The sequence below is a fragment of the Salvelinus alpinus genome, unplaced genomic scaffold, assembly GCF_045679555.1.
Source record: "Salvelinus alpinus unplaced genomic scaffold, SLU_Salpinus.1 scaffold_40, whole genome shotgun sequence".
Lineage (NCBI taxonomy): Eukaryota > Metazoa > Chordata > Actinopteri > Salmoniformes > Salmonidae > Salvelinus > Salvelinus alpinus.
The window spans coordinates 380782-404148 of NW_027255981.1; the positions used below are offsets into that span (position 1 = coordinate 380782).

General features: G+C 42.7%; 3 protein-coding genes across 7 annotated transcripts; 2 read left to right on the forward strand and 1 right to left on the reverse strand.

The window, feature by feature from the left end:
- Positions 1-1135: 1135 nt before the first annotated feature.
- Positions 1136-8864, forward strand: LOC139566977 (cysteine-rich protein 2-binding protein-like). 2 transcript variants are annotated; one of them, XM_071388368.1, is made up of 11 exons: positions 1136-1374; positions 2175-2460; positions 2815-2936; positions 3234-3355; positions 3600-3781; positions 4165-4590; positions 4902-5509; positions 5766-5899; positions 6411-6586; positions 6920-7110; positions 8027-8864. In XM_071388368.1, exons 2-11 carry the CDS (start codon positions 2202-2204, stop codon positions 8198-8200), a joined length of 2394 nt encoding a protein of 797 aa, XP_071244469.1. In that variant the 5' UTR covers positions 1136-1374; positions 2175-2201; the 3' UTR covers positions 8201-8864. The 2 variants fall into 2 exon arrangements, with proteins under 2 accessions (XP_071244469.1, XP_071244470.1); XM_071388369.1 differs by lacking the exon at positions 1136-1374 and adding an exon at positions 1425-1760.
- Positions 8036-15168, reverse strand: LOC139566981 (double zinc ribbon and ankyrin repeat-containing protein 1-like). Of its 4 annotated transcripts, none has more exons than XR_011673194.1 (8): positions 14891-15168; positions 14712-14739; positions 14461-14614; positions 13823-14322; positions 13410-13458; positions 12280-12362; positions 11653-11756; positions 8036-11441 (listed from the first exon to the last, which is right to left on the reverse strand). XR_011673194.1 is itself a non-coding variant. In XM_071388373.1 (8 exons), exons 3-7 carry the CDS (start codon positions 14267-14269, stop codon positions 11661-11663), a joined length of 441 nt encoding a protein of 146 aa, XP_071244474.1. In that variant the 5' UTR covers positions 14270-14322; positions 14461-14614; positions 14712-15168; the 3' UTR covers positions 8036-11441; positions 11653-11660. The 4 variants fall into 4 exon arrangements, 3 of the variants coding, with proteins under 3 accessions (XP_071244474.1, XP_071244476.1, XP_071244475.1); XM_071388373.1 differs by having other exon boundaries at positions 13823-13934; positions 14169-14322; positions 14712-15168; XM_071388375.1 differs by having other exon boundaries at positions 13823-13934; positions 14712-15168.
- Positions 15165-23340, forward strand: LOC139566980 (DNA-directed RNA polymerase III subunit RPC6-like). The gene is made up of 9 exons (XM_071388371.1): positions 15165-15309; positions 16983-17100; positions 18182-18249; positions 18373-18440; positions 18806-18918; positions 19115-19258; positions 19629-19736; positions 21885-22076; positions 23136-23340. Exons 1-9 carry the CDS (start codon positions 15251-15253, stop codon positions 23211-23213), a joined length of 948 nt encoding a protein of 315 aa, XP_071244472.1. The 5' UTR covers positions 15165-15250; the 3' UTR covers positions 23214-23340.
- The last annotated feature ends 27 nt before the right edge of the window (positions 23341-23367 follow it).

Consider the following 23367-nt stretch of genomic DNA (forward strand, 5'->3'; position numbering starts at 1 on the left):
TCTACGGTTTCTGGGATAATGGTGTTGATGTGAGCCATTACCAACCTTTCAAAGCACTTCATGGCTACGGACGTGAGTGCTACAGGTCTGTAGTCATTTAGGCAGGTTGCCTTTGTGTTCTTGGGCACAGGGACTTTGGTGGTCTGCTTGAAACATGTTGGTATTACAGACTCGGACAGGGAGAGGTTGAAAATGTCAGTGAAGACACTTGCTAGTTGGTCAGCGCATGCTCGCAGTACACGTCCTGGTAATCCATCGGCCCTGCGGCCTTGTGAATGTTGACCTGTCTAAAGGTCTTACTCACATCGGCTGCGGAGAGCGTGATCACACATATGTCTTCCGGGTACAGCTGGTGCTCTCATGCATGTTTCAGTGTTATTTGCCTCGAAGCGAGCATAGAAGTAGTTTAGCTCGTCCGGTAGACTCGTGTCACTGGGCAGCTCTCGGCTGTGCTTCCCAGTACTCTGTAATGGTTTGCAGGCCTTGCCACATTCAACAAGCGTCAGAGCCGGTGTAATACGACTCGATCTTAGTCCTGTATTCATGCTTTGCCTGTTTGATGGTTCATCGAAGGGCATAGCGATATTTCTTATAAGCTTCCGGGTTAGAGTCCCGCTCTTTGAAAGCGGCAGCTCTAGCCTGTAGCTCAGTGCGGATGCTTCCTGTAATCCGTGGCTTCTGGTTGGGGTATGTACGTACGGTCACTGTGGGGACGACGTCATCGATGATGTGCTTATTGATGAAGCCAATGACAGATGTGGTGTACTCCTCAATGCCATTGCAGGAATCCCGGAACATATTCGAGTCTGTGCTAGCAAAACAGTCCTGTAGCTTAGCATCTGCTTCATCTGACCACTTTTTTATTGATCTAGTCACCGGTGCTTCCTGCTTTAGTTTTTGCTTGTAAGCAGGAATCAGGAGGATGGTATTATGGTCAGATTTGCCAAATGGAGGGAGAGCTTTGTATGCATCTCATTTAGCCACTTATATTTTAGACTTTAAACACATTTTGTATGTTTTACATGATTTAATTCGTGTTTTATGTCCAGAATATTTGCAAATTATTATTACTATTATGAATTGCATAATTGTTTACAAAGTTGATTACATCGATTTGTTCTACTGTCTCCAGAGTCGGTACCCTGCTCGGTACTCTACTCCACAGCCTAAACTCATCGACACATTTCTGAGATGGCCTGTGCTGTGCTAACGTTATCCAACTCCTTGTTTAGCAATTCCCTGTGTCTCCAAACTACATGCAATACTAGATAGCTAGCTATGTATACAACCTCTAAAGTTGTACTAGGCGTTTCTGAGATACTTACGGTGAGCACCGTTGCAGGAGTGCATCTCAAGCAAAACTGGGACCAAGAGGTAAACAATTAGCTCGCCTGCGGACCAGCTCAATTACTGTATGCTTCAATTCCCAGACAACGTTAGCTATCTAGCCATGTGTCTTAGTAGGGTACAGTATTTCCCATGCAAAAGTCCGTTGCAACTTAGCTAGCTACATTGAGAACGTTGTCGGGAGAAACATTACCTTTTGCTTAGCCTACGTTAGCTAACACTAGAGTTAGCATCTGCATGCTTTTCTGCTAGCAGACAGCTAACGGTAGCTAGCTAGCAACAGCACATCTAGCCATAATTTTAGACAGAGCAGAGAGAGAATCTGCGAGTGCTCGAGCAACGAAGTCTGACCAAGGAGCTCAAGGCAGAGTGCGACAGGAGAATCAGGGCAGTAGGGCTCCGACCAACCACAGGCATAACAACAACTACTTTGACAACAGCCTTCACAATTGTTATGTAGCGACATGTAGTGTAGCTATGGCTAATGTTCGTGTTAGAATATTGATAAAGCGATGTAGTACACCGCAGTTTTCTTTCAAACTGGGCTGTCTTTGTGCAAATGAGCACCCATGCCTTTTACAATAGACATATTTGTAGATTCTCTGGCCAATGATTTATCAATTACAGGTTTGGAGTAAACTAGCTGACACTGCAGAAGCCATTGCCACCCTTCTGGATAGCTATTGATTGTCACTGGTTTTGAAAAACATGTAGGCCTATGCGTAGCATGCAGTTAGTTCCCTAAAGGTTGGCTATACATAGTGTTTAGTTAGGTAGTAGGTAATGTTATGTCCTTACACAATTGTGACTCTTGACTCTTTGCACAGGATTAGACTGTCTGACTCCACCTGGTGATGATGGAAAGCGGTGGTGAGCAGAGGGGCCAAGTGGAAGATGAGGCCATGTGCAACTCTGCCTCGGAGGGGCTGGAGGAGGGTGAGGTGGAGGGTGAGACGCTGCTCATCGTGGAGTCGGAAGACCAAGCCTCGGTGGATCTCTCGCACGACCAGAGCGGTGACTCGCTCAACAGCGATCTGGGGGAGGACACCGAGGGTGGCTGGAACGAGGACATGGCCTTTTACTGCGACAAGTGCCACAAGTGGATCCCCATCGGTGAGAGGAAGGCCAGGCAGTCCCTGGGGGCGCACCGAAAGCAGGGAGGGAGAGCGACCTCTCCCTGTGACGGGGCGTCATTCTTTCTCAATATCACATAACAATTGCAAATCACAACGATTTGGAGTATATTTTGCGCAGTTATTTCCTCAGTAATTTCAGTGGGGTTGGCCTTATCTGTCCATCCATAGATATTAAAATGGGCTGCTGCTTTTCTCTATAAATTCGCACAAGTCTATATTTGGATGTCGTGTCCTGTTGCACCGTACATGCTTTTCAAATAAAGAATGAGAATGAAATGAACAGAATGCTTTGTCTCTTAGCGGTCTATTTATTCTCATCCCCACCATTCAGCACAGCTGCACGGAGAGCAACCCAGCTACCTGAAAGGAGACAACTTCTTCAAGTTCACCTGCTATGACTGTACGGAAGATGTCAAGGAGACCTTTGAGAGGATGAGACTCACCTGGCAACAGGTATATGTGCCACAATGTTTACAATAAAGAACTGATTTGTAGTGCAGCTTACATAAGATAATAAGAACATGAACAGGGTCAAAAGAGGGAACACCTTAATAAAAACATATGGGGCAAGATCCTTATCTACAGTATGAACAAGTATAAAGTTGCAAAGTATGGTATAATGCTGTAGACTTTATTTCAGTGATTATATTTGTTCTGGGCAACAGCACTCTGAAATGAGTACTGGACAAATGTCATATTTTATTTTCCTGGTTTTCATTGCAGTTCGGTGTGTTTTCTGTTTTATTTCAGGTGGTTATGTTGGCCATGTACAACCTTTCGTTGGAGGGCACGGGGCGTCAAGGCTACTTTAGATGGAAGGAGGACATCTGTGCCTTTATTGGGAGACACTGGACCTTCCTACTGGGCACCAGGTTAGAAAGAGAACAACATTCATTTGGTTGTCAGTTGGTAAGGTTTTGATAAGTTTGCATACAACCTTAAAAATGTAAACAGAAAACCTGATAATCGTTCAGTCAATTATCAGAATATCAAGAGCGGACAGACTTGGAACTTGACCCAACCTTTGTGGAAAGAAGAGCTATGTTTGAATTATTCTTTTCCAGTCTAGTATTTTGTAAATGGTTAGTGTTTTTGACGCCTCACCTTCACCTGCAGAAAGAAGACTTCCACATGGTGGAGCACAGTGGCGGGCTGTTTGTCGGTGGGGAGCCCCACGTTCTTCCGCTCAGGGGCCCAGGAGTTTGGCGAGCCGGGCTGGTGGAAGCTGGTGCAGAACCGTCCCCCCACCCTGCGCCCAGATGGAGACAAGTCCTCGGTGGCCTCCCTAAAGTCTAAAGGTGAACTGCAGAACACTCATAAATAACCTTAAGTTTTCACATTTTCAGACACAACCAAAATATTATTTGGTGATAAAGAAATTATAATAACGTCAGTGTGTTAAATAGACTTATTTAGGAAAAGTCAAGGAGGGATATGACTTTAAAAATGACAGGGATAAATTCACACTTCTATTGTTAGAGGTAGTTAACCCTAAGCAGTTTGCAGAATTGTGCAAAGTCTGTTGTGTGAATCAATTATATGCTTTTGAGGGATAAGCAGCTACTGTTGTATAAAATAAATTCACCCCTCCAGGCGACTGTACATGCATGTGTTTTTGATTGAGCATTTAGAGCCCTTTTTGTTTAACAATTTGCTTAGCTGGCGTTTGTTACTTTCTCAGCCGCCTCCAAGCCAACCCTGGACCCCATCATCACGGTGGAAGGCTTACGGAAGCGCGTGGGCCGGAATCCGGTGGAAAGCGCCATGCAGCTGAAAGAAAAGCGCTCACGCACCCACGAGGCGAAGGACATCCGGCGGGCGCAGAAGGAGGCGGCAGGGTACATGGATCACAGCGCCTCCTCCACGCCTGTCAAGTTCAGCGGCCGTGGCGGCGGGCGGAGACCCGACTTGGTCCTGGAGAAAGGTGAGGTGGTGGACTTCTCCTCAATGAGCTCATCGGACCGAACGCCACTCACCAGCCCCTCGCCATCGCCCTCTCCGGACTTCTCTGCACCCGGCACCCCCGCCTCCCACTCAGCCACGCCCAGCCTGCTGTCGGAGGCTGACCTCATCCCTGACGTCATGCCACCGATGGCGCTCTTTCACGGTAAGAAGTCGGGGTCCCCTTTGATCTTGGAGTTTTTAGTCTAGATAGAAAAGGCAAGATGAGAAATGGTGTCTGATAGCATTTAATGGCACAATGAACGTCAACAAAAAACGTCAACAATGAAGCAATATTCCAAGGTGCATTACATGCCAATATCAATTGATTTCTATGATATACAGTATCTGTCTGTAGTGCTATAGGAATGAATACCACTCAAAAGTGGTATTTAATTAGTTGAAATTATCAGTGAATGGCTGGAAATCTCACAGAATGTATCGTTAATATTTCCCCTTTCTGATTTGAAACTCCAGATGACGAGGAGCTGGACGGCGAAGGCGTCATCGATCCCGGCATCGAGTACATCCCCTCACCCAGTATGTCCCTGGGCACTGGCGCCCTTGTCATTCGCAAGAAGCTGCGGCCTGGGGTGGCAGGGGCGCACATCAAGCAGGAAGCAGAGAGTGACGACGAGGAGGGCCGCGGCCGGAATGATGAAGACGACGAGAGGCGGGGGCACGGCGATGGCCAATCCAATGTGGCCAGGGGGGCCCGGGGTGGCGGGGAGAGGAGGAGGGGGGCCTTAACAGAGAAGGGGAAGGGTTCCCCCCCTTCAGAGCCCCGGTTTGCCCCCCTCAGCCTGTATGAGGAGCGTGTGCTGCTGCAGCGCCTGGAGGCTTGTCCGCAAGCGCTGGCGGTGACTGCGCATGCCAAGCGGCTGCACCGGAAGCTACTGGTGAGGAAGGCCAAGCGCCAGAGAGGGCTCCCCCTGCTGGACATTGACCAGGCGGTCAGTGCCACCCTCAGTCTGGTGGGAGGGTTGTACGGGGCCCAGGAGGGGGGACAGGGCCGCTACGAGGGCTCCGGCGCGGGGAAGTACCGCACCACCAGCCAGGACCTCCGAATCCTCGACCGCTTCCAGGTACACCTTCACTACCACAAGCACAGATGTCAAATTTGTGCACAAATCACACACATACACAAATATATGCACTCTCTGTACTGTTGGTCGCTTTGGATAAAAACTCTGCTATGTGGATTTATGATAAAATTCAGATTTGTTATGAATGGTCACGAACGAGAGGAATGGTTTGAATATTTCCAAACACATTATATCACATGCGTGATACGTCTTTTGCTTCAATCACACGTCTATGGAATGCATTTGATCCCTTTAGACAACGGTGTCCAGCAGAAGAGGGTACCACCAGCCCACAGTGTCCTTCTGGCACCGCCTCATGGGCTCCGACGCCAGCATAGACCAAGGCATCAAGAGCCCGTACACCTCCCGCATCCTCAAACCCTTCATAAGGTATGCCACACGCCCTTACCTCCTTCATGAGGCACACCACATGCAGCCTTTATACCCCTAATATGGTAAGAGACATTTGTGACCAACTGACCTATGACATTAACCTGTAATTAAACCCTGATACTCAAGGTGAGGTATAACAATCACAGCATGGAAGGAATCAATATTATTGTGGCTCAATTCATGCCGTTTCTAATCTATTACGTGCAGTATGTAGCCCTCCTGAACGTGGCCAATATCTTTGTTACATTCAGATTGAAATACATTATGAAGAATAGTCATTCCTCTCTGACACATAAATTAAGAAATCATGTTGGCTCTATTCATGGCATTTATTTTCTATCCCATCTCCTTGGTTATATTCACTAGACACCAAATCGAGCGAGAAAAAAATGGACTGAAACAGAGTGACTATTTGAACTTCTCCAATAAGAAACTCTCGTTTTGGTTGCGAAATGTTTCCCATTGCAAAACGTTTTGCTACGGTGTGCACTAATGAATCCATCACCAGGAGAGACTACGAGAACAAGCCTATGAAGCTGAAGCTGTTGGCGGAGATCCGTGCCTACCCCCACAGGAAGGACCCCTGCTGGGTCCCCAAGCCAGAGGCCCCCATCGACTACTGTTACGTCCGGCCCAACCACATCCCCTCCGTTAACTCCATGTGCCACGACATCTTCTGGCCAGGTAGGAGACTGAACAGGGCCATACTATCACATTTTGATTTTACTTGATCATTTTTACATGTCAGACTGGGAACTTAAAAGGGACATTTAATAAAAAAAAAAAAAATCTGTCAGATGTTCCAGACCTCAAAAGTATCCTTGTGTCGAGTTATATTCCAGGCCATCCGTTGTGTAGATCCAGCTATATGCCTCAATTCCAAATGAATGGAAAAGATGAGCATCATCTAATTTCCTGATTTTAGTCAGTTCTTATCTTTTCCATTCATTTGGGGTTGAGACATATTTCCCTCAGTTTTAGATTGATGGCTGATTTTCTCTCTGAATCTCCTATCAGGCGTGGATCTCTCTGAGTGTCTCCAGTACCCAGACTTCAGCGTAGTGGTCCTTTATAAGAAGGTGGTGATCGGCTTTGGGTTCATGGTGCCGGATGTGAAGTACAACGAGGCCTACATTTCCTTCCTGCTGGTGCATCCCGAGTGGAGGAGGGCTGGGATCGCTACATTCATGATCTACCATCTCATTCAGGTATGGTAACAAAATCATAATAATGATTATTAAAACAACAATACTACAGTTGCAAGCAGCAATTAAAGGGGCACTATACTGGCGTCTACATAAAGTGGTGAAGTGCAGCTTTAATAGTCTCTAAACCACATTGTATAGAGCCATATTGCCATCATATACACGTCATTGTAATAGACACTGAGTGTATAAAACATTAGGAACACCTGCACTTTCTATGACAGACTGACCAGTTGAAAGCTATGATCCCTTAAGGATGTCACCTGTTAAATCTACTTCAATCAGTGTAGATGAATTGGAGGAGACAGGTTAAGGAATAATGTTTAAGCCTTGAGACAATTACGACATTGATTGTGTATGTGTGCCATTCAGAGGGTGAATGGGCAAGGCAAAAAATGTAAGTGCCTTTGAATGGGGTATGGTAGTAGGTGCCAGGCGCACCGATTTCAGTCGGTCAAGAACTGCAATGCTGCTGGGTTTTTCACACAACAGTTTCCCATGTGTGTCAAGGATGGTCCACCACCCGAAGGACTTTCAGCCAACTTGACACAACATTGAAGCATTGAAGTCGACATGGGCCAGCATCCCTGTGGAACACTTTCAACACCTCGAAGAGTCCATGCCCTGACAAATTGAGGTTGTTCTGAGGGCAAAAGGGGGTGCAACTCAATATTAGGAAGGTGTTTTGTACACTGTGTAAAGTCACTGTACTGGTGGTTAGTGCTTTTTAGACCAGGGACTAACTTGACCCAACGGCTACATTAGAATTAGTCGAGTCAGCTCGAGACTGCTAGAAATAACTATAAATAAATAACCATGAAAGTCACTTAAATTGTTTGGATCGATCTACAACAGCACCGGTTAAGTGGTTGAGAAAAGGGAAGGTGTCTTTTCAAGCAAGGTTCTCTTTCCCCCACAGACCTGCATGGGAAAAGACGTCACTCTACACGTCTCTGCCAGTAACCCCGCCATGCTCCTATACCAGAAGTTTGGCTTCAAGACTGAGGAGTACATCTTGGACTTTTACGACAAATACTACCCGCTGGATAGCAAGGAGTGCCGACACGCCTTCTTCCTGCGGCTACGGCGGTGAGACAGGAAACGGGATAGGACAGTATTCAGGCCATAGAAATATAATTACTAGAATGGACATTCCCATGTAAGTTAACGTTCCATTGGTGAACTGGTAGCCATATTGAGTGTACTAGTCAAATTGTCGTTGTCTGTGGAGCTTTGTCTGTTGTAGAGTTTATATTTCTATACAGGCAACCAGTCAGAAGGAGGAAAAAATACATCTGGAAATGCCTGTGCTATTCAGTGTATCCATTTTATGTTACACCGTTTCTTTGTGGTCATTATATTTGTGAGAACCTATGGTGAGGTGTGACTGAAGGACGATATTTTATTGTAATTTTGTACACTTGCATTTCTAAAAAATTCTGCAGTCCAAGTGGCAATTATTTAAAGAAAAACTCACTCACATTGCAAATTCTGTCTTCATTTGCTTGCTGGAATATACTGTACAGTGAGATCCAAAAGTATTTGGACAGTGACACATTCTTTGTTCTTTTGGTTCTGTACTCCAGCACTTTGGATTTGAAATGATACAATGACTGAGGTTAAAGTTTTAATTTGAGGGTATTGTCATCCATATTGGGTGAACCGTTTAGAAATTACAGTACTTTTACTCCATAATACTAACGCAATTGACAGTGAAAAGGATGCCTGTACAGAATAAAAAAGTATACTGCAAAAAATGTGTCAAAGCAATACATGTTTTGTCCTGAATACAAAGTATTATGTTTGGGGCAAATCCAATACAACACATGACTGAGTAGCACTCTCCATATTTTTAAGCATAGTGGTGGCTGCATCATGTTATGGGTATGCTTGTTATCATCACAGACTTGGGAGTTTCAAGAAGAAAAAAAATGGAATGAAGCTAAAGGTAAAATCCTAGAGGGAAAATTGGTTCAGTTTGCTTTCCACCAGACACTGGGAGATGAATTTACCTTTCAGGACAATAGGCTAAAACACAAGGTCAAATCTACACTGAAGTTGCTTACCAAGAAGAGAGTGAATGTTCCTGAATGGCAGAGTTACAGTTTTGACTTAGATATGCTTGAAGATCTATGGCAAGCCTTGAAAATGGTTGTCTTGCAATGACCAACAACCCATTTAACAGAGCTTGAAGACTTGTATAAAGAATAATGGGAAAATATTGTACAATGCAGGTGTGCAAAGCTCTTAGAGACTTACCCAGAAAGATTCCAAGCAGTAATTGCTGCCAAAGGTGATTCTAACATGTATTGACTCAGGGGTGTGGATACTTATGTAAATGAGATACTTCTGATTCTAAAAACATGTTTTCACTTTGTCATTATGCGGTATTGTTTGTAGTTGGGTAAGAGAGAACAATTATGTAAATCCATTTTAAATTCAGGGTGTAAGACAACAAAATTTGGAATAAGTCAAGGGGTATGAATGCTTTCTGATTATGTGAATTTGTCCAAATACTCTTGGTTCCCTAAACTGGGGGGGACTATGTACAAAAAGTGCCGTAATTTCTATGGATGAGAATACCCTAAAATTAAAGCTGACCGTCTGTACTTTAACCTCATAGTTATTGTTTAATTTCAAAGTTCTGGAGTACAGAGCCAAAACTATGGAGGTACATTTGTCTAGAGCAAAACTTTTTTATTTTCAATCAAAAAGAATTGTTCTGAAAGCAAAAAAGAGGCTTCAAAAGTAAAAAAATTAAAAAATGAATACAATTTGCAATAAAATATTTTGTAATAGAGCGCAAAACGTTATGCATTTTATTCCCCCAAAAAGATTTTGAGAACAAAAAATGTATTTGAAAACAAAACTCCAATTTCATTTCGCTATCAACCACCCTCCATTTTGCCCCCTTTGCTTGCAGTGCATCTTTTTTTATTTTTTGCTTTTGAAACCTTTTGTTGATTGAAACACTAGTTCCTCGTTTGCACTTTTGACCCCACCGCTGTGGGCGGGCTTTAGTGGGAGGTGTGGATGATGGTTCTCCATTGGTCAGCCATTTTTGTGAGTGTCAGTTTGGCTACAACCAATACTGCACTTAGAACAGGACACCATCTTGCCTTCTCCAGATGGAAGTGGCGGGGCACTCTGACTGCCCAAAACAACCTAGAGAGAAAAATGTTAAAAAACCTATGGTAGCACCTTGACTTCTCAAAAAATGTATTCTTACACGGAATGGCGTGTGCGCCATCGTGCATACATTTATTTTGTCCCCCCACACCAAACGCGATCACTACACAAAGGTTAAAATATCAAAACAAACTCTGAACCAATTACATTAATTTGGGGACAGGTCGAAAAGCATTAAACATGTATGGCAATTTAGCTAGTTAGCTTGCACTTGCTAGCTAATTTTCCGATTTAGCTAGCTTGCTGTTGCTAGCTAATTTGTTCTGGGATATAAATATTGAGTTGTTATTTTACCTGAAATGCACAAGGTTCTCTACTGCAACGGCACATTTGTGGCCTGCTGGAGGTCATTTTGCAGGGCTCTGGCAGTGCTCCTCCTTGCACAAAGGCGGAGGTAGCGGTCCTGCTGCTGGGTTGTTGCCCTCCTACGGCCTCCTCCACGTCTCCTGATGTACTGGCCTGTCTCCTGGTAGCGCCTCCATGCTCTGGACACTACGCTGACAGACACAGCAAACATTCTTGCCACAGCTCGCATTGATGTGCCATCCTGGATGAGCTGCACTACCTGAGCCACTTGTGTGGGTTGTAGACTCCGTCTCATGCTACCACTAGAGTGAAAGCACCGCCAGCATTCAAAAGTGACCAAAACATCAGCCAGGAAGCATAGGAACTGAGAAGTGGTCTGTGGTCACCACCTGCAGAACCACTCCTTTATTGGGGGTGTCTTGCTAATTGCCTATAATTTCCACCTTTTGTCTATTCCATTTGCACAACAGCATGTGAAATTTATTGTCAATCAGTGTTGCTTCCTAAGTGGACAGTTTGATTTCACAGAAGTGTGATTGACTTGGAGTTACATTGTGTTGTTTAAGTGTTCCCTTTATTTTTTTGAGCAGTGTATATAGACCTGATCATTTGTTGAAGAAATTGACCATCACTTGCTTTCTGACTAATTACATACCACAACAAAAACCTAGGCATTTATACAAGTCTAAACTAAGCATAATAAGGATAATTAGGCTACTCTAATACAATCAATGAGCTCTTACAGTGGGTGGCCGCAGTAGTTTAGTTTCACAGGTGACACAATTTGAGATATGAGGAGGGTTTTCGGGTTCCACACTTGACTGACAGATCACCTTGTTCTACAGCACAGAAAAAGAAAGTGAGTGGACAGGTGTACACATACACACACACACTGCAAGAGAGAAAACCAATACATTTACACTGCTTTGGATTGAAAAGGTAAATGTTAACACACCCCCAAATAAAGTATTCTATATTCAAACGTGTAGATGTGCAAAGTCACAAGATGTTTGAAAGCGGAGTGTTTGTGGCAGTAAACTTCATATTTACCTGGAGTCTTAAGCTGGCCTGAGGCTGGAGCTGGAGGCCTCACATACCACACATGTGGGGGTGTTGACACGCACCATTGTTTTACAGTGGACACACAAGCCCATCTAAAGACAAAAGAGAAACCCAAACCTGGGCTGACGAACATTGAATTGAAATGCCAGAATGAACACACAGGCCAAATTGAACATTGAATTGAAAGGCCTGAAAGAATACACAGACCCGTTAGCCTTGGGTGACAAAGTGGAAAAACGACTTAAAACACTGCATGAAACAAAACTGCATTTCCATTTTGCAGCTATATACTGCAATATGCTAAATATCTCCAAATACTTTTCGGGATTTTCCCTGAATTCCTATTATTTTGTGGTGGCATTTTTTTGCATCTTAATAGGGAAAAACAAACACAGTAAGATTGACCTAATGTTAAATGCCACACTGTAAAATGTGCATACAATCAAAGAGTAGGCCATCAACAAAATGTTAACAATAGTAGCAGTATTAATAGTAGAAGGTGGTTTTAGGACTGGGGTGATACCTGGTATCATTCGCTTCTCCATTAGAAACAATCTCTCTGCATCTTTGTCTCATGCTTTTTCTCTTTCTTTCTCTCACTTTCTGTTCACTCACCTCAGAAAGTCTGTCTCCCTTTGGATCCTTGACATTTGAGTGCTGGTTAGGTTTTTGAAAGGACTGTCTTCCAAGCTTGCAGTCTGAAAGAGCATTCAACAATAAATAATTCATGTTCTGTGGCGTTCTAAGTAAGGAGCTGTATTTGCTCATATGATTTGATCATCTTTGCATGGCAGCCTGTTTGTGATCTCATGTTGAATGTCCATGCAGAATTTTTTGTTGGTAGAATAGGCTAATTTGGAACACCAGAGTTGTGGGTTTGATTCCCACATGGGTCACATGAATGTATTTGTTAACTCTTAGCAGATTCTGATAATTGACCATATTACTACCAGTCACCATCATCACCGTAATAATGATATAATATAATTGATAATATAAATAGAATTATAAACCGGGCGTTGCGTTGTGCCTAAGAACAGCCCATAGCCGTAGTATATTGGCCATATACCACACCCCCTCGGGCCTTATTGCTTAAATAATATTCACAATATATTTTTGGTGAATGTACCAGTGTCTGAGAACGATGTGAAGACATGGGACATAAGCCCTAGACGGCTGCTGAGGAACCATGGACCTTAAGGGGGCCTGCAGGTCTTTGGGACTAAAGAAGACACACACAGCTATTACCAAAACGTACACGCTCTTACACTGCATAACATTCATAAACAATCAATAATCCCCTTCATATTATAAAGGGTATTATTGATAGCTTATGAATGTTATAAAGTTTATAAGTATTATATGAATCTCCATATATATATATATATATATATATATATATAGTAAATGTCAGTTTGACAGTGTTTGCACCAGAGATCCTATTCTAATTCTTAATTCAATGGTATGCACTGACACAGCAGCTTGCACTTATTGAGACAAGCATTTATAAATACTGATATTGAGTTTCTAACAGTGTTGTGCATTGCATATGAATATGATATTTAGTACTTACATTACAGCATGACCGCAGTATGGTCAAGTATACACAAATATTTTTGTGACACTAATACTTTTATAGGGCATTGGGAAATAGCTCAATACTAATTTCCCTAAAGGGCTATCTTTGTCATGTTGTTTAGGCAGTGTAAATTGCTCATTAGTAAAAGTTATTAAATTAGACATACCTTGAAGCTTCAGTGAGGCATCTCCAGAACCGTTCTCTGTCCCCATCTCCTGTGAGAAACAGAGCAATACAATAGATCCACAGTAACAGTATACTCAGCTTCACCTCAGCTTGTTCAGAACAGATATTGATGCAGATGGTAACACATTTGTTTGAATGCTCCATCATTGTGATGTATACAGTTTTCAAGAGAATGCCTGGTGTAGCCTAACATGTAATAACTGTTGTGTCAGTTATGTCACGCCATTGCTAGGCTTCTGCAACAAATCTGTGAAGAAGCATGACATTTTAGTAAAGTTCTTTAGCTTTATAGCAACTGTGATGCAAACCGGCAATGTGACATATCTTATCATAAGTTGTCATTACATGTTACATGAAATGAAGTAGTTCGCATGCAAATATGCCTGACTATACCTGTCTAGGGAGGCCTCCTTCATACTCCTTCAGAAAGTTCTCTTCCTTGTCCTCAATGGAAGGTGGCTCGTCTGAGGGCACATACTCCACCAGAAATAGCTTGGTGACAAGGCTGATAAACATAAGGTCAGTTTCAGTCATCTATTATCCATAATAGCAATTATAATAATATAACAGCACCAGACATGGATCAAATAAGTCAAGTATTTAGGGTATCCCTGCTTGGACTTATGTTAATTCCATGGTACAGGGAAAACAAAATCTGATTTAACCCAGGACTGAATGGCAATGAAACAATAAATGTCTTTGTGTGATATATTTTTGTAGAATCCTTTCACAATTCAACCTGGTAATAGCCAGAGCTATGACTGACACTTTGTCCTCAGGTAAGCATATTGGTCCGCTATACTTCAAAGTGCTGTTCTCTCCAAACCCTGGTCTCTTCATCGCCTCTGGTTTAGTACCATCCAGAGTGTAGTAGATAGTGACATCTGGGATATCTAGGCAGCAATATATGTTGTTTGTCAAAAACCGTTGAATCTAGGGTAGATGTAATCTATCAGTGCATTGTGGATATCACACACAAAAAACTATGAAACAATGTGAAAACAATATTCAAACATAAATGCGGTACATACAATATATTAATGCATCCTCCACACATTATGGATACACGCATGATTTGATCTCAAGAGGAGTTGTGGTGTCTATCTCATCCTTGGCTTTACCAGGAGGGGGGATTCGAATCGATATGATGAGGCACCACAATGCAACCGGCTGTCATGTTCGGTCCTATAATAAAAATGCAGCGATAAAAACATTTTCATCAGACCATTGCAAAAGTGACATGTGTTATTATAAAGTGTTTAAGACGGATAAAGTTTTTAACCTGCTATAGCTGCTTTGAACAGTTTCCGCTGATGTTACAAAGCAGATGCGATGCAGCAACGGAGAAACATAACGTTACACCTTAGCAACCACCACAGCCAATGGCAGGATTCACGATGTTTTCATCGTTTATTCTCAACTTTTATTATATTAGCTATCATTTTGCTATTCCTGAAATACCTGGAAAACGTTGAATGCTCGCGCCATAGAAATGTAATCCACTGCGTTCTATGCATGTCTCGCACGCTCTTTCATTATAATAAACCATTATCAAAGAATATGTGTTATTGTTACAAAATGCACCAAATCACTCACTAAATACTAAAATACTGATGACAATAGGCTTAGAAAAGAAATAAAATTATAAATGAATTGAACTACTACAGTGAAAGGTATTTTCTACGTTTTTAAAATGCAATTTCCGGGCTTCTATATAGCCACCTAAATGCGACTTGGACTCAGAGTCACATGTTCAATTGTTGATGAATTGCATTGTTAGCTAGCTAGCGTTACCTATATAATATTGTACAACTGTCCACGATGGCGGATGTAAAGAAAGTAAAGAAAGAATCCACAGATCCTGTAGACATTGAAAACAGGTTTGTCGCTGTCAAGAAGTCCCTAGCATAGGCTAGCACGCAATCTAGTTAGGTAACTTAGCTGTCTATTTTCACTTGCTCCAATTGGATACATCTGGCCAACTAACGCTAGCTAGCAAGACATAGACCAAGGGACTTAGATACTTTTAAATCTGCCTTATAAAACTAAACAAATCTGCTAAAGAAGGCGTTTCAATTCTTTCAGCCAATGTTTTCAACCCTTGACTTCTAGTCCCACAAGTTTGACAATGACAGTTTGATGCATGTAGCTATAGTGAGCTAACTAACGTTACTGTACAGTCGTGGCCAAAAGTTGAGAATAACACAAATATACATTTTCACAAAGTCTGCTGCCTCCAGTGTCTTTAGATATTTTTGTCAGATGTTACAGAATACTGAAGTATAATTACAAGCATTTCATAAGTGTTAAAGGCTTTTATTGACAATTACATGAAGTTGATGCAAAGAGTCAATATTTGCAGTGTTGACCCTTCTGGTCTGAGGAGTTTCCTGGCCATGGAGCCAAAATATCGATGTTTTGTTCCCCGAGCCACTTAGAGCACCTTGCCATAAGGCAAAAGTGATAACTATCATGCTGGAAAAGGCATTGTTCGTTACCAAAATCTTCCTGGATGGTTGGGAGAAGTTGCTCTCGGAGGATGTGTTGGTACCATTCTTTATTCATGGCTGTGTTCTTAGGCAAAATTGTGAGTGAGCCCACTCCCTTGGCTGAGAAGCAACCTCACACATGAATGGTCTCAGGATGCTTTACTGTTGGCATGACACAGGACTGATGGTAGCGCTCACCTTGTCTTCTCCGGACAAGCTTTTTTCCGGATGCCCCAAACAATCGGAAAGGGGATCAGAGAAAATGACTTTACCCCAGTCCTCAGCAGCTGAATCAACTTTAGGAGACGGTTCTGGCGCTTGCTGGACTTTCTTGGGCGCCCTGAAGCCTTCTTCACAACAATTGAACCGCTCTCCTTGGAGTTCATGATGATCCGATAAATGGTTGATTTAGGTGCAATCTTACTGGCAGCAATATCCTTGCCTGTGAAGCCCTTTTTGTGCAAAGCAATGATGACGGCACGTGTTTCCTTGCAGGTAACCATGGTTGACAGAGGAAGAACAATGATTCCAAACACCACCCTCCTTTTGAAGCTTCCAGTCTGTTATTCGAACTCAATCAGCATGACAGAGTGATCTCCAGCCTTGTCCTCGTCAACACTCACACCTGTGTTAACGAGAGAATCACTGACATGTCGGCTGGTCCTTTTGTGGCAGGGCTGAAATGCAGTGGAAATGTTTTTGGGGGATTCAGTTCATTTGCATGGCAAAGAGGGACTTTGCAATTAATTGCAATTCATCTGATCACTCTTCATAATATTCTGGAGTATATGCAAATTGCCATCATACAAACTGAGGCAGCAGACTTTTTGAAAATGTATATTCGTGTCATTCTCAAAACTTTTGGCCATGACTGTGTAATACATGAACTAGCTACTGTAATGATCTTCATCTACTAGTTAGACTAGCTATCTAGCTACATCAATCATAATTTGAGTAAGCAGTAAGATATTTATAGTTGAGTTTATGGTAAATCTGATGTCCTGACTAGCTAGGTTGCTAACTAACGTTAATGTAACGTTATATTATACTCTGATATTATAAAGGATAAAGGCGCTCTGTCAACAGTTCCCTCGTGGAATAACAGACCAGGTGATCCAGAATGACATGCCTAATTTGGAGGCTCAACAGAGAGCCATGGCCATCAACAGACTACTGTCATTGGTAAGTGGCACAGGTGTAGCCTGGGTGCCCGTCCGTTTCTGCTCTCTTAACGACTCCTTATGTAATTGTCATGCCAAACATGTTTGGCTTGACAATGAGAATGGTGTTGACAAGATCACAAACAGAGGAGTTTGTGATCTCACTGTCATGGGTACGTTGAGTGGATTTGTACATTAGGGTTGGGCGATATCAGCCTTTGTTCCATCGTGATTATGTACTTAGAACATGCCTACGACTTAAATTTGTGTATTTTTGAAAGTGGCAACTTTTTAGGACAATTTCTTAGGCTATACACTGTTTAAAACTAACTTGTCTTAAAGCTTTTGTGATTGGCCTGGTAGGAGGACTGTTGGGCCAATTCGCATGGAGCGATTAAGCTGGCCTGGCATGGATAACTTATTTCTTAGTAAGCGTTGCTCAACTGTAGGCCTATGGATTTTTTTAAACAGTTTTTCTATAGACCACTATTGTTTGTCTTTCAAACTATGAATCCCCTACATTATGTTTTGAAGCAATTCAAACAACTTTCTGAAAGGGAACTCCGTTCGATTAATTCACTGTTCCATTGCATGAAAGCCAGAATGCATAAAACTGAAAGTGTATGTACGCCTATAGCCTAAAGTTGTATTCCTATTGAAGGGAAAAATTCGTTTTTTAAAAGCGGGTAGACACAGGTTAGTTAAGGAGTGTGCATTAGCAAATAGGAATATAGGCAGTTTACTCAGAATGTCCACCAATGCGCTTTCCTGCTGAGGGCTGCCTGACTCTGCGCTTTACTGCCAGTCAAGTTGAAATAGATTAGGCTATCGTCTGTCACATCACAATGTTGTCACCAGCGACGATAACCGTCAATTCTCCTCAATAAATGATACTACCGTAATATGCGTTGGACGATAATGTTGTCATGACCTCGTGTTCATGTTGGTCAGTAGCAAAAACGTGAGGGTAAAGAACATGATGCACGATAGATCCATGTGTTCATCAATGATCACCTTTCCCAAACATTGGCTCAATAGTTCTGGTTGACAGCGCAATGCTGAGGATGGGAATGTTGTAACCGAGTTTAATCTTGTGCACACAGGGTCAGTTGGACCTTCTACGAAACAGCTCAGGACTTCTATACCGCATGAAGGATGCCCAGGCAGCAAGGTAAATGTCAGCATCGTCATTCAACATTTAACAATGTTTTTTGTTTTTTTGAAGGAAGCCTTCAGGAAGGACTTTTATTTCTGGATGATTCGGAACTTCAGCTGTGTTTGTTATGTCCCAAAGCAAAATGAAAGGCTCCGACAATCAAGAGAAGCTGGTCTATCAGGTCATTGAGGATGCAGGAAACAAAGGTAGGGATTTCAGAGGCGTCCTGTCCAGACAACCCCTAGCCCCTACACCCTTAGGTAGCCTACTTGGGTAGATCAGACAGGGTATAAGCAAATGCTTCACCTTTCCCTCTGATAGGCTAGGTGACATTTTCCGCATATTGTTTACATCTATCCGATCCTCTCCGATCTACTCAAGTGCTATGGGGGTAAGAGATGGGTGTTGTCTTTGGATGGGGCCATCAAGTCCATTCAAACCTGGCCAACTCACACAGTTCACACTTGACACTTCACAGTATCCACCACAACATTATTTTCCGTTGTTGTATTTCTTTGAAATGTTCTTTCCATTTTGTATATTCATGAACTGTCCCCTTGCTTTCACACAGGGATCTGGAGTAGGGACATTAGATATAAGAGCAACCTTCCTCTGACAGAGATCAACAAGATCCTCAAGAACCTAGAGAGCAAGAAGCTGATCAAGGCTGTGAAATCAGTGGCTGTGAGTCGAGCTCCAAACACTAAGATATTCTAAAATGCATGTTTTAAAAACCAGAGATATGGTTGAATCAAAAAAAGTACCACTTAATAATTTTATAATAATAATAATAACTTAATAAAATGAATGCATCAGCAGTCATGCTATACAAACTCTGTAAGTGTTTAGTCTTACCTATAATGAGTTGTTGTTTGTCCAGGCGTCAAAGAAGAAGGTTTACATGCTGTACAACCTGCAGCCAGACCGCTCGGTGACTGGGGGAGCCTGGTACAGTGACCAGGACTTTGAGTCTGAGTTTGTGGAGGTTCTCAATCAGCAGTGTTTCAAATTCCTTCAGAGTAAGGTGAAGGGTCCACCGAATGGGAGTGGGACAAATGTCTTACAATGTACAAGTCACAGAAATGAAATGGGTGTGTTCTGTCGTGTAAATGTTTGGAAATAAGTTACTAATTAACTGATATGAGCACATCAATGTTGGGAACAGTGTGAAGCATGCTTCAATCTAATAGATTATGCCATAAAGACAATCTATACGGCTTCTGGGGCACTAGCATTTGTTTTGGAATGCACCCTAAAATTCTTCCAATTCTAAATGCAGGGCTGGTTGACATAGCCAGAAACAACTCTGGCTCCTAGTTATAGGCTATCTGGTAACCAAGAGTTTATTAGGACATAATATCGACGGCCATGTTGGTTTATTTGTCACCCTCTAGGCCGAGGTGGCGAGGGACAGCAAGCAGAACCCCATGGTGCAAAGAAACAGCTCCTTTGCCACCTCTCACGAAGTGTGGAAGTATATTTGTGAACTCGGCATCAGCAAGGTGAGACTGCTGCTGGCGACATTCTGTTCGGTTTTGACCGCAATTTTGTCACGTTCTTGCCAATAACGGCCAAAGTTGTCAAGACCAGGGTGGAATCCTCCACTGGTTGGTGAGGACCGGGACATAATCGTCCACATGACTATTTTCACACTATTGACCAAACAGAGCTGTACTGTCTGCGCTGGCCTGGTTATGAATCTGCCATAGTTGCAGGTAATGGGCCGGAAAGGTCCATGCGAAAAGAAAATATCCGAGCCAACAAAGTATTGTAACGACCCTGGGTTTATAAGCGCGGATATCGACTCTGCCGCTCGAGCATGCTTTTGCGGCACAGTCGATAGCGCGGTGGACTTCGGACTAGAAGGTTGAGGGTTCGAGACCTGCTCCCTGCGGTTTCATTACAGTATGGTTGGTACTCTGTACAAATACGGTGAAAAGGGTACAATGTGAGGGGGTCAAATGTAACAACTGTAACAGTCTCACCTTTCAGCATACAGTTGCTGTGTACAGTTGAAGTCGGAAGTTTACATACACCTGAGCCAAATACATTTAAACTCAGTTTTTCACAATTCCTGACATTTAATTCTAGTAAAAATTCCCTGTCTTAGGTCAGTTAGGATTACCACTTCATTTTAAGAATGTGAAATGTCAGAATAATAGTAGAGAGTGATTTATTTCAGCTTTTATTTCTTTCATCACATTCCCAGTGGGTCAGAAGTTTACATACACTCAATTAGTATTTGCTAGCATTGCCTTTAAATTGTTTAACTTGGGTCAAACATTTCGGGTAGGCTTCCACAAGCTTCCCACAATAAGTTGGGTGAATTTTGGCCCATGCCTCTTGACAGAGCTGGTGTAACTGAGTCAGGTTTGTAGGCCTCATTGCTCGCACACACTTTTTCAGTTCTGCCCACAAATGTTCTATAGGATTGAGGTCAGGGCTTTGATGGTCACTCCAATACCTTGACATTGTTGTCCTTAAGCCATTTTGCCACAACTTTGGATGTATGCTTGGGGTCATTGTCCATTTGGAAGACCCATTTGCGACCAAGCTTTAACTTCCTGACTGATGTCTTGAGATGTTGCTTCAATATATCCACATAATTTTTCTCCCTCATGATGCCATCTATTTTGTGAAGTGCACCAGACCCTCCTGCAGCAAAGCACCCCCACAACATGATGCTGCAACCCCCGTGCTTCACGGTTGGGATGGTGTTCTTCGGCTTGCAAGCCTCCCCCTTTTTCCTCCAAACATAACGATGGTCATCATGGCCAAACAGTTCCATTGTTGTTTCATCAGACCAGAGGACATTTCTCCAAAAAGTACGATCTTTGTCCCCATGTGCAGTTGCAAACCGTAGTCTGACTTTTTTATGGCGGTTTTGGAGCAGTGGCTTCTTCCTTGCTGAGCGGCCTTTCAGGTTATGTCGATTTAGGACTCATTTTACTGTGGATAGATACTTTTGTACCTGTTTCCTCCAGCATCTTCACAAGGCCCTTTGCTGTTGTTCTGAGATTGATTTTTGCACCAAAGTACGTTCATCTCTAGGAGACAGAACGCGTCTCCTTCCTGAGCGGTATGACGGCTGTGTGGTCCCATGGTGTTTATACTTGCGTACTATTGTTTGTACAGATGAATGTGGTACCTTCAGGTGTTTGGAAATTGCTCCCAATGATGAACTAGACTTGTGGATGTTGACAATTTTTGGCTGATTTCTTTTGATTTTCCCATGATGTCAAGCAAAGAGGCACTGAGTTTGAAGGTAGGCCTTGAAATAAATCCACAGGTACACCTCAAATTGACTCAAATTATGTCAATTAGTCTATCAGAAGCTTCTAAAACCATGACATAATTTTCTGGAATTTTACAAACTGTTTAAAGGCAGTGTATGTAAACTTCTGACCCACTGGAATTGTGATACAGTGAATTATAAGTGAAATAATCTGTCTGTAAACAATTGTTGGAAAAATTACTTGTGTCATGCAAAGTAGATGTTCTAAACGACTTGCCAAAACTATAGTTTGTTAACAAGAAATTTGGTGGTTGAAAAACGAGTTTTAATGACTCCAACCTAAGTGTATGTAAACTTCCGACTTCAACTGTATTTCCTATGGAGGTTGAAAGTCTGAATATTGCACTTTGTGCAGGTGGACCTGTCTATGGAGGACATTGAGACTATTCTGAACACGCTCATCTACGACGGCAAGGTGGAGATGACCATCATCGCGGCCAAGGAGGGGACTGTGGGCAGTGTGGACGGCCAGATGAAGCTGTACAGAGGGGTCAACCCTATCATCCAGCCCACAGGCCTGGTCAAGGCGCCCTGTGGCCTCTGTCCGGTGAGCCCTCCTTCACAGGCAACAGCAGCCAAGTGGCTCCGTTTCAATATCCATACCAGCATATCACTTGGTATTAAACATTGCAATCGGGATATACACTGAGTGTACAAAACATTAGGACCACCGTTATCCATGACCGACTGACCAGGTAAAAGCTATGATCCCTTATTGATATGACTTGTTAAATTCACTTCAATCAGTGTCAATGAAGGGAAGGAGACAGGTTAAAGAAGGATTTCCAAGCCTTGAGACAATTGAGACATGGATTGTTTATGTGTGCCATTCAGAGAGTAAATGGGCAAGACAAAATATTGAAGAGCCTTTGAACGGGTTATGGTAGTAAGTGCCAGGCGCGCTGGTTTGTGTCAAGAACTGCAACACTGCTAGGTTTTTCACGCTCAACAGTTTCCTGTGTGTATTAAGAATGGTCCACCACCCAAAGGACATCTCGACAACTGTGGGAAAGCATTGGAATCAACATGGCTCTCTGTGGAGCGCGTTTGACACCTTGTAGAGTCCATGACCAGATTAATTGAGGCTGTTCTGAGGGCAAAAGGGGGGTGCAACAGTATTAGGAAGGTGTTCCTAATATTTTGTACACTGTGTCTAACACCCAAACTACATCAGTAGTGTTGTGGTTTCCTTCATTAGCGTTGTTTATAGTTTGCTGCACCAAAAGCAGCAAACAGAGGCACAAATTAAAACGCCAGCCACTTTATCAGTTGAGAACGCTTCAGAGACGCATGTAGAAAACATGTAAACACACATGCCCTGTATAGTTTGGCCGTAAGTGGTATGCTAGTGTGGACATTGGAGAGCCCAGTCACTCGTCAAATACTAGAACGGCATGTTTTGACCTAGGGCTGGGCAGAAAGAAGGAAAGGAAGGAGACCTGCATATTTCTGATCCTAAGTGTTTTACCAATTCTATTAAAAGGTACTTCACCTGTAGCCAGATAGCCAGCAGGAAGTGCTAGAAAAAGGGAAATTAAGTATTATGTAGGTTTGATGATGCAGGATTCTTCCAGGAGTGTACATTTATTTACGTCTCTTTTCTTAGGTGTTTGATGACTGTCACGAAGGAGGCGAGATATCCCCCTCCAACTGTGTGTATATGGCAGAGTGGTTGGACTTTTGACCAGTGACTTAGCTTGTTTAGTTTCTCTGTGGAGAAAGTTTCATGTGTATTTTTTTTCTAGCAACCTTTGATGCATCTGAATATATTTTTTATTTATACAGGGCTTAATAAATATTTTAAGACCTGATTGAGAATGTCTACTCTCCTTGGGAAA

What these genes read in the sequence shown, in the direction of transcription:
- LOC139566977 (XM_071388368.1), top strand. Translation starts at nt 2,202, where the DNA reads ATGATGGAAAGCGGTGGTGAGCAGAGGGGCCAAGTGGAAGATGAGGCC. An exon ending in TGAGACTCACCTGGCAACAG is followed by an intron (nt 2,937 to 3,233) that starts GTATATGTGCCA and finishes GTTTTATTTCAG; the next exon opens with GTGGTTATGTTGGCCATGTA. An exon ending in CCACGACATCTTCTGGCCAG is followed by an intron (nt 6,587 to 6,919) that starts GTAGGAGACTGA and finishes ATCTCCTATCAG; the next exon opens with GCGTGGATCTCTCTGAGTGT.
- LOC139566981 (XM_071388373.1), bottom strand. Translation starts at nt 14,269, where the DNA reads ATGAAGAGACCAGGGTTTGGAGAGAACAGCACTTTGAAGTATAGCGGA. An exon ending in ATAGCTCTGGCTATTACCAG is followed by an intron (nt 13,935 to 14,168) that starts GTTGAATTGTGA and finishes TATGTTTATCAG; the next exon opens with CCTTGTCACCAAGCTATTTC. An exon ending in TGCCTCACTGAAGCTTCAAG is followed by an intron (nt 12,363 to 13,409) that starts GTATGTCTAATT and finishes ATGCTCTTTCAG; the next exon opens with ACTGCAAGCTTGGAAGACAG.
- LOC139566980 (XM_071388371.1), top strand. Translation starts at nt 15,251, where the DNA reads ATGGCGGATGTAAAGAAAGTAAAGAAAGAATCCACAGATCCTGTAGAC. An exon ending in TGAGGATGCAGGAAACAAAG is followed by an intron (nt 18,441 to 18,805) that starts GTAGGGATTTCA and finishes GCTTTCACACAG; the next exon opens with GGATCTGGAGTAGGGACATT. An exon ending in AGGCTGTGAAATCAGTGGCT is followed by an intron (nt 18,919 to 19,114) that starts GTGAGTCGAGCT and finishes TTGTTTGTCCAG; the next exon opens with GCGTCAAAGAAGAAGGTTTA.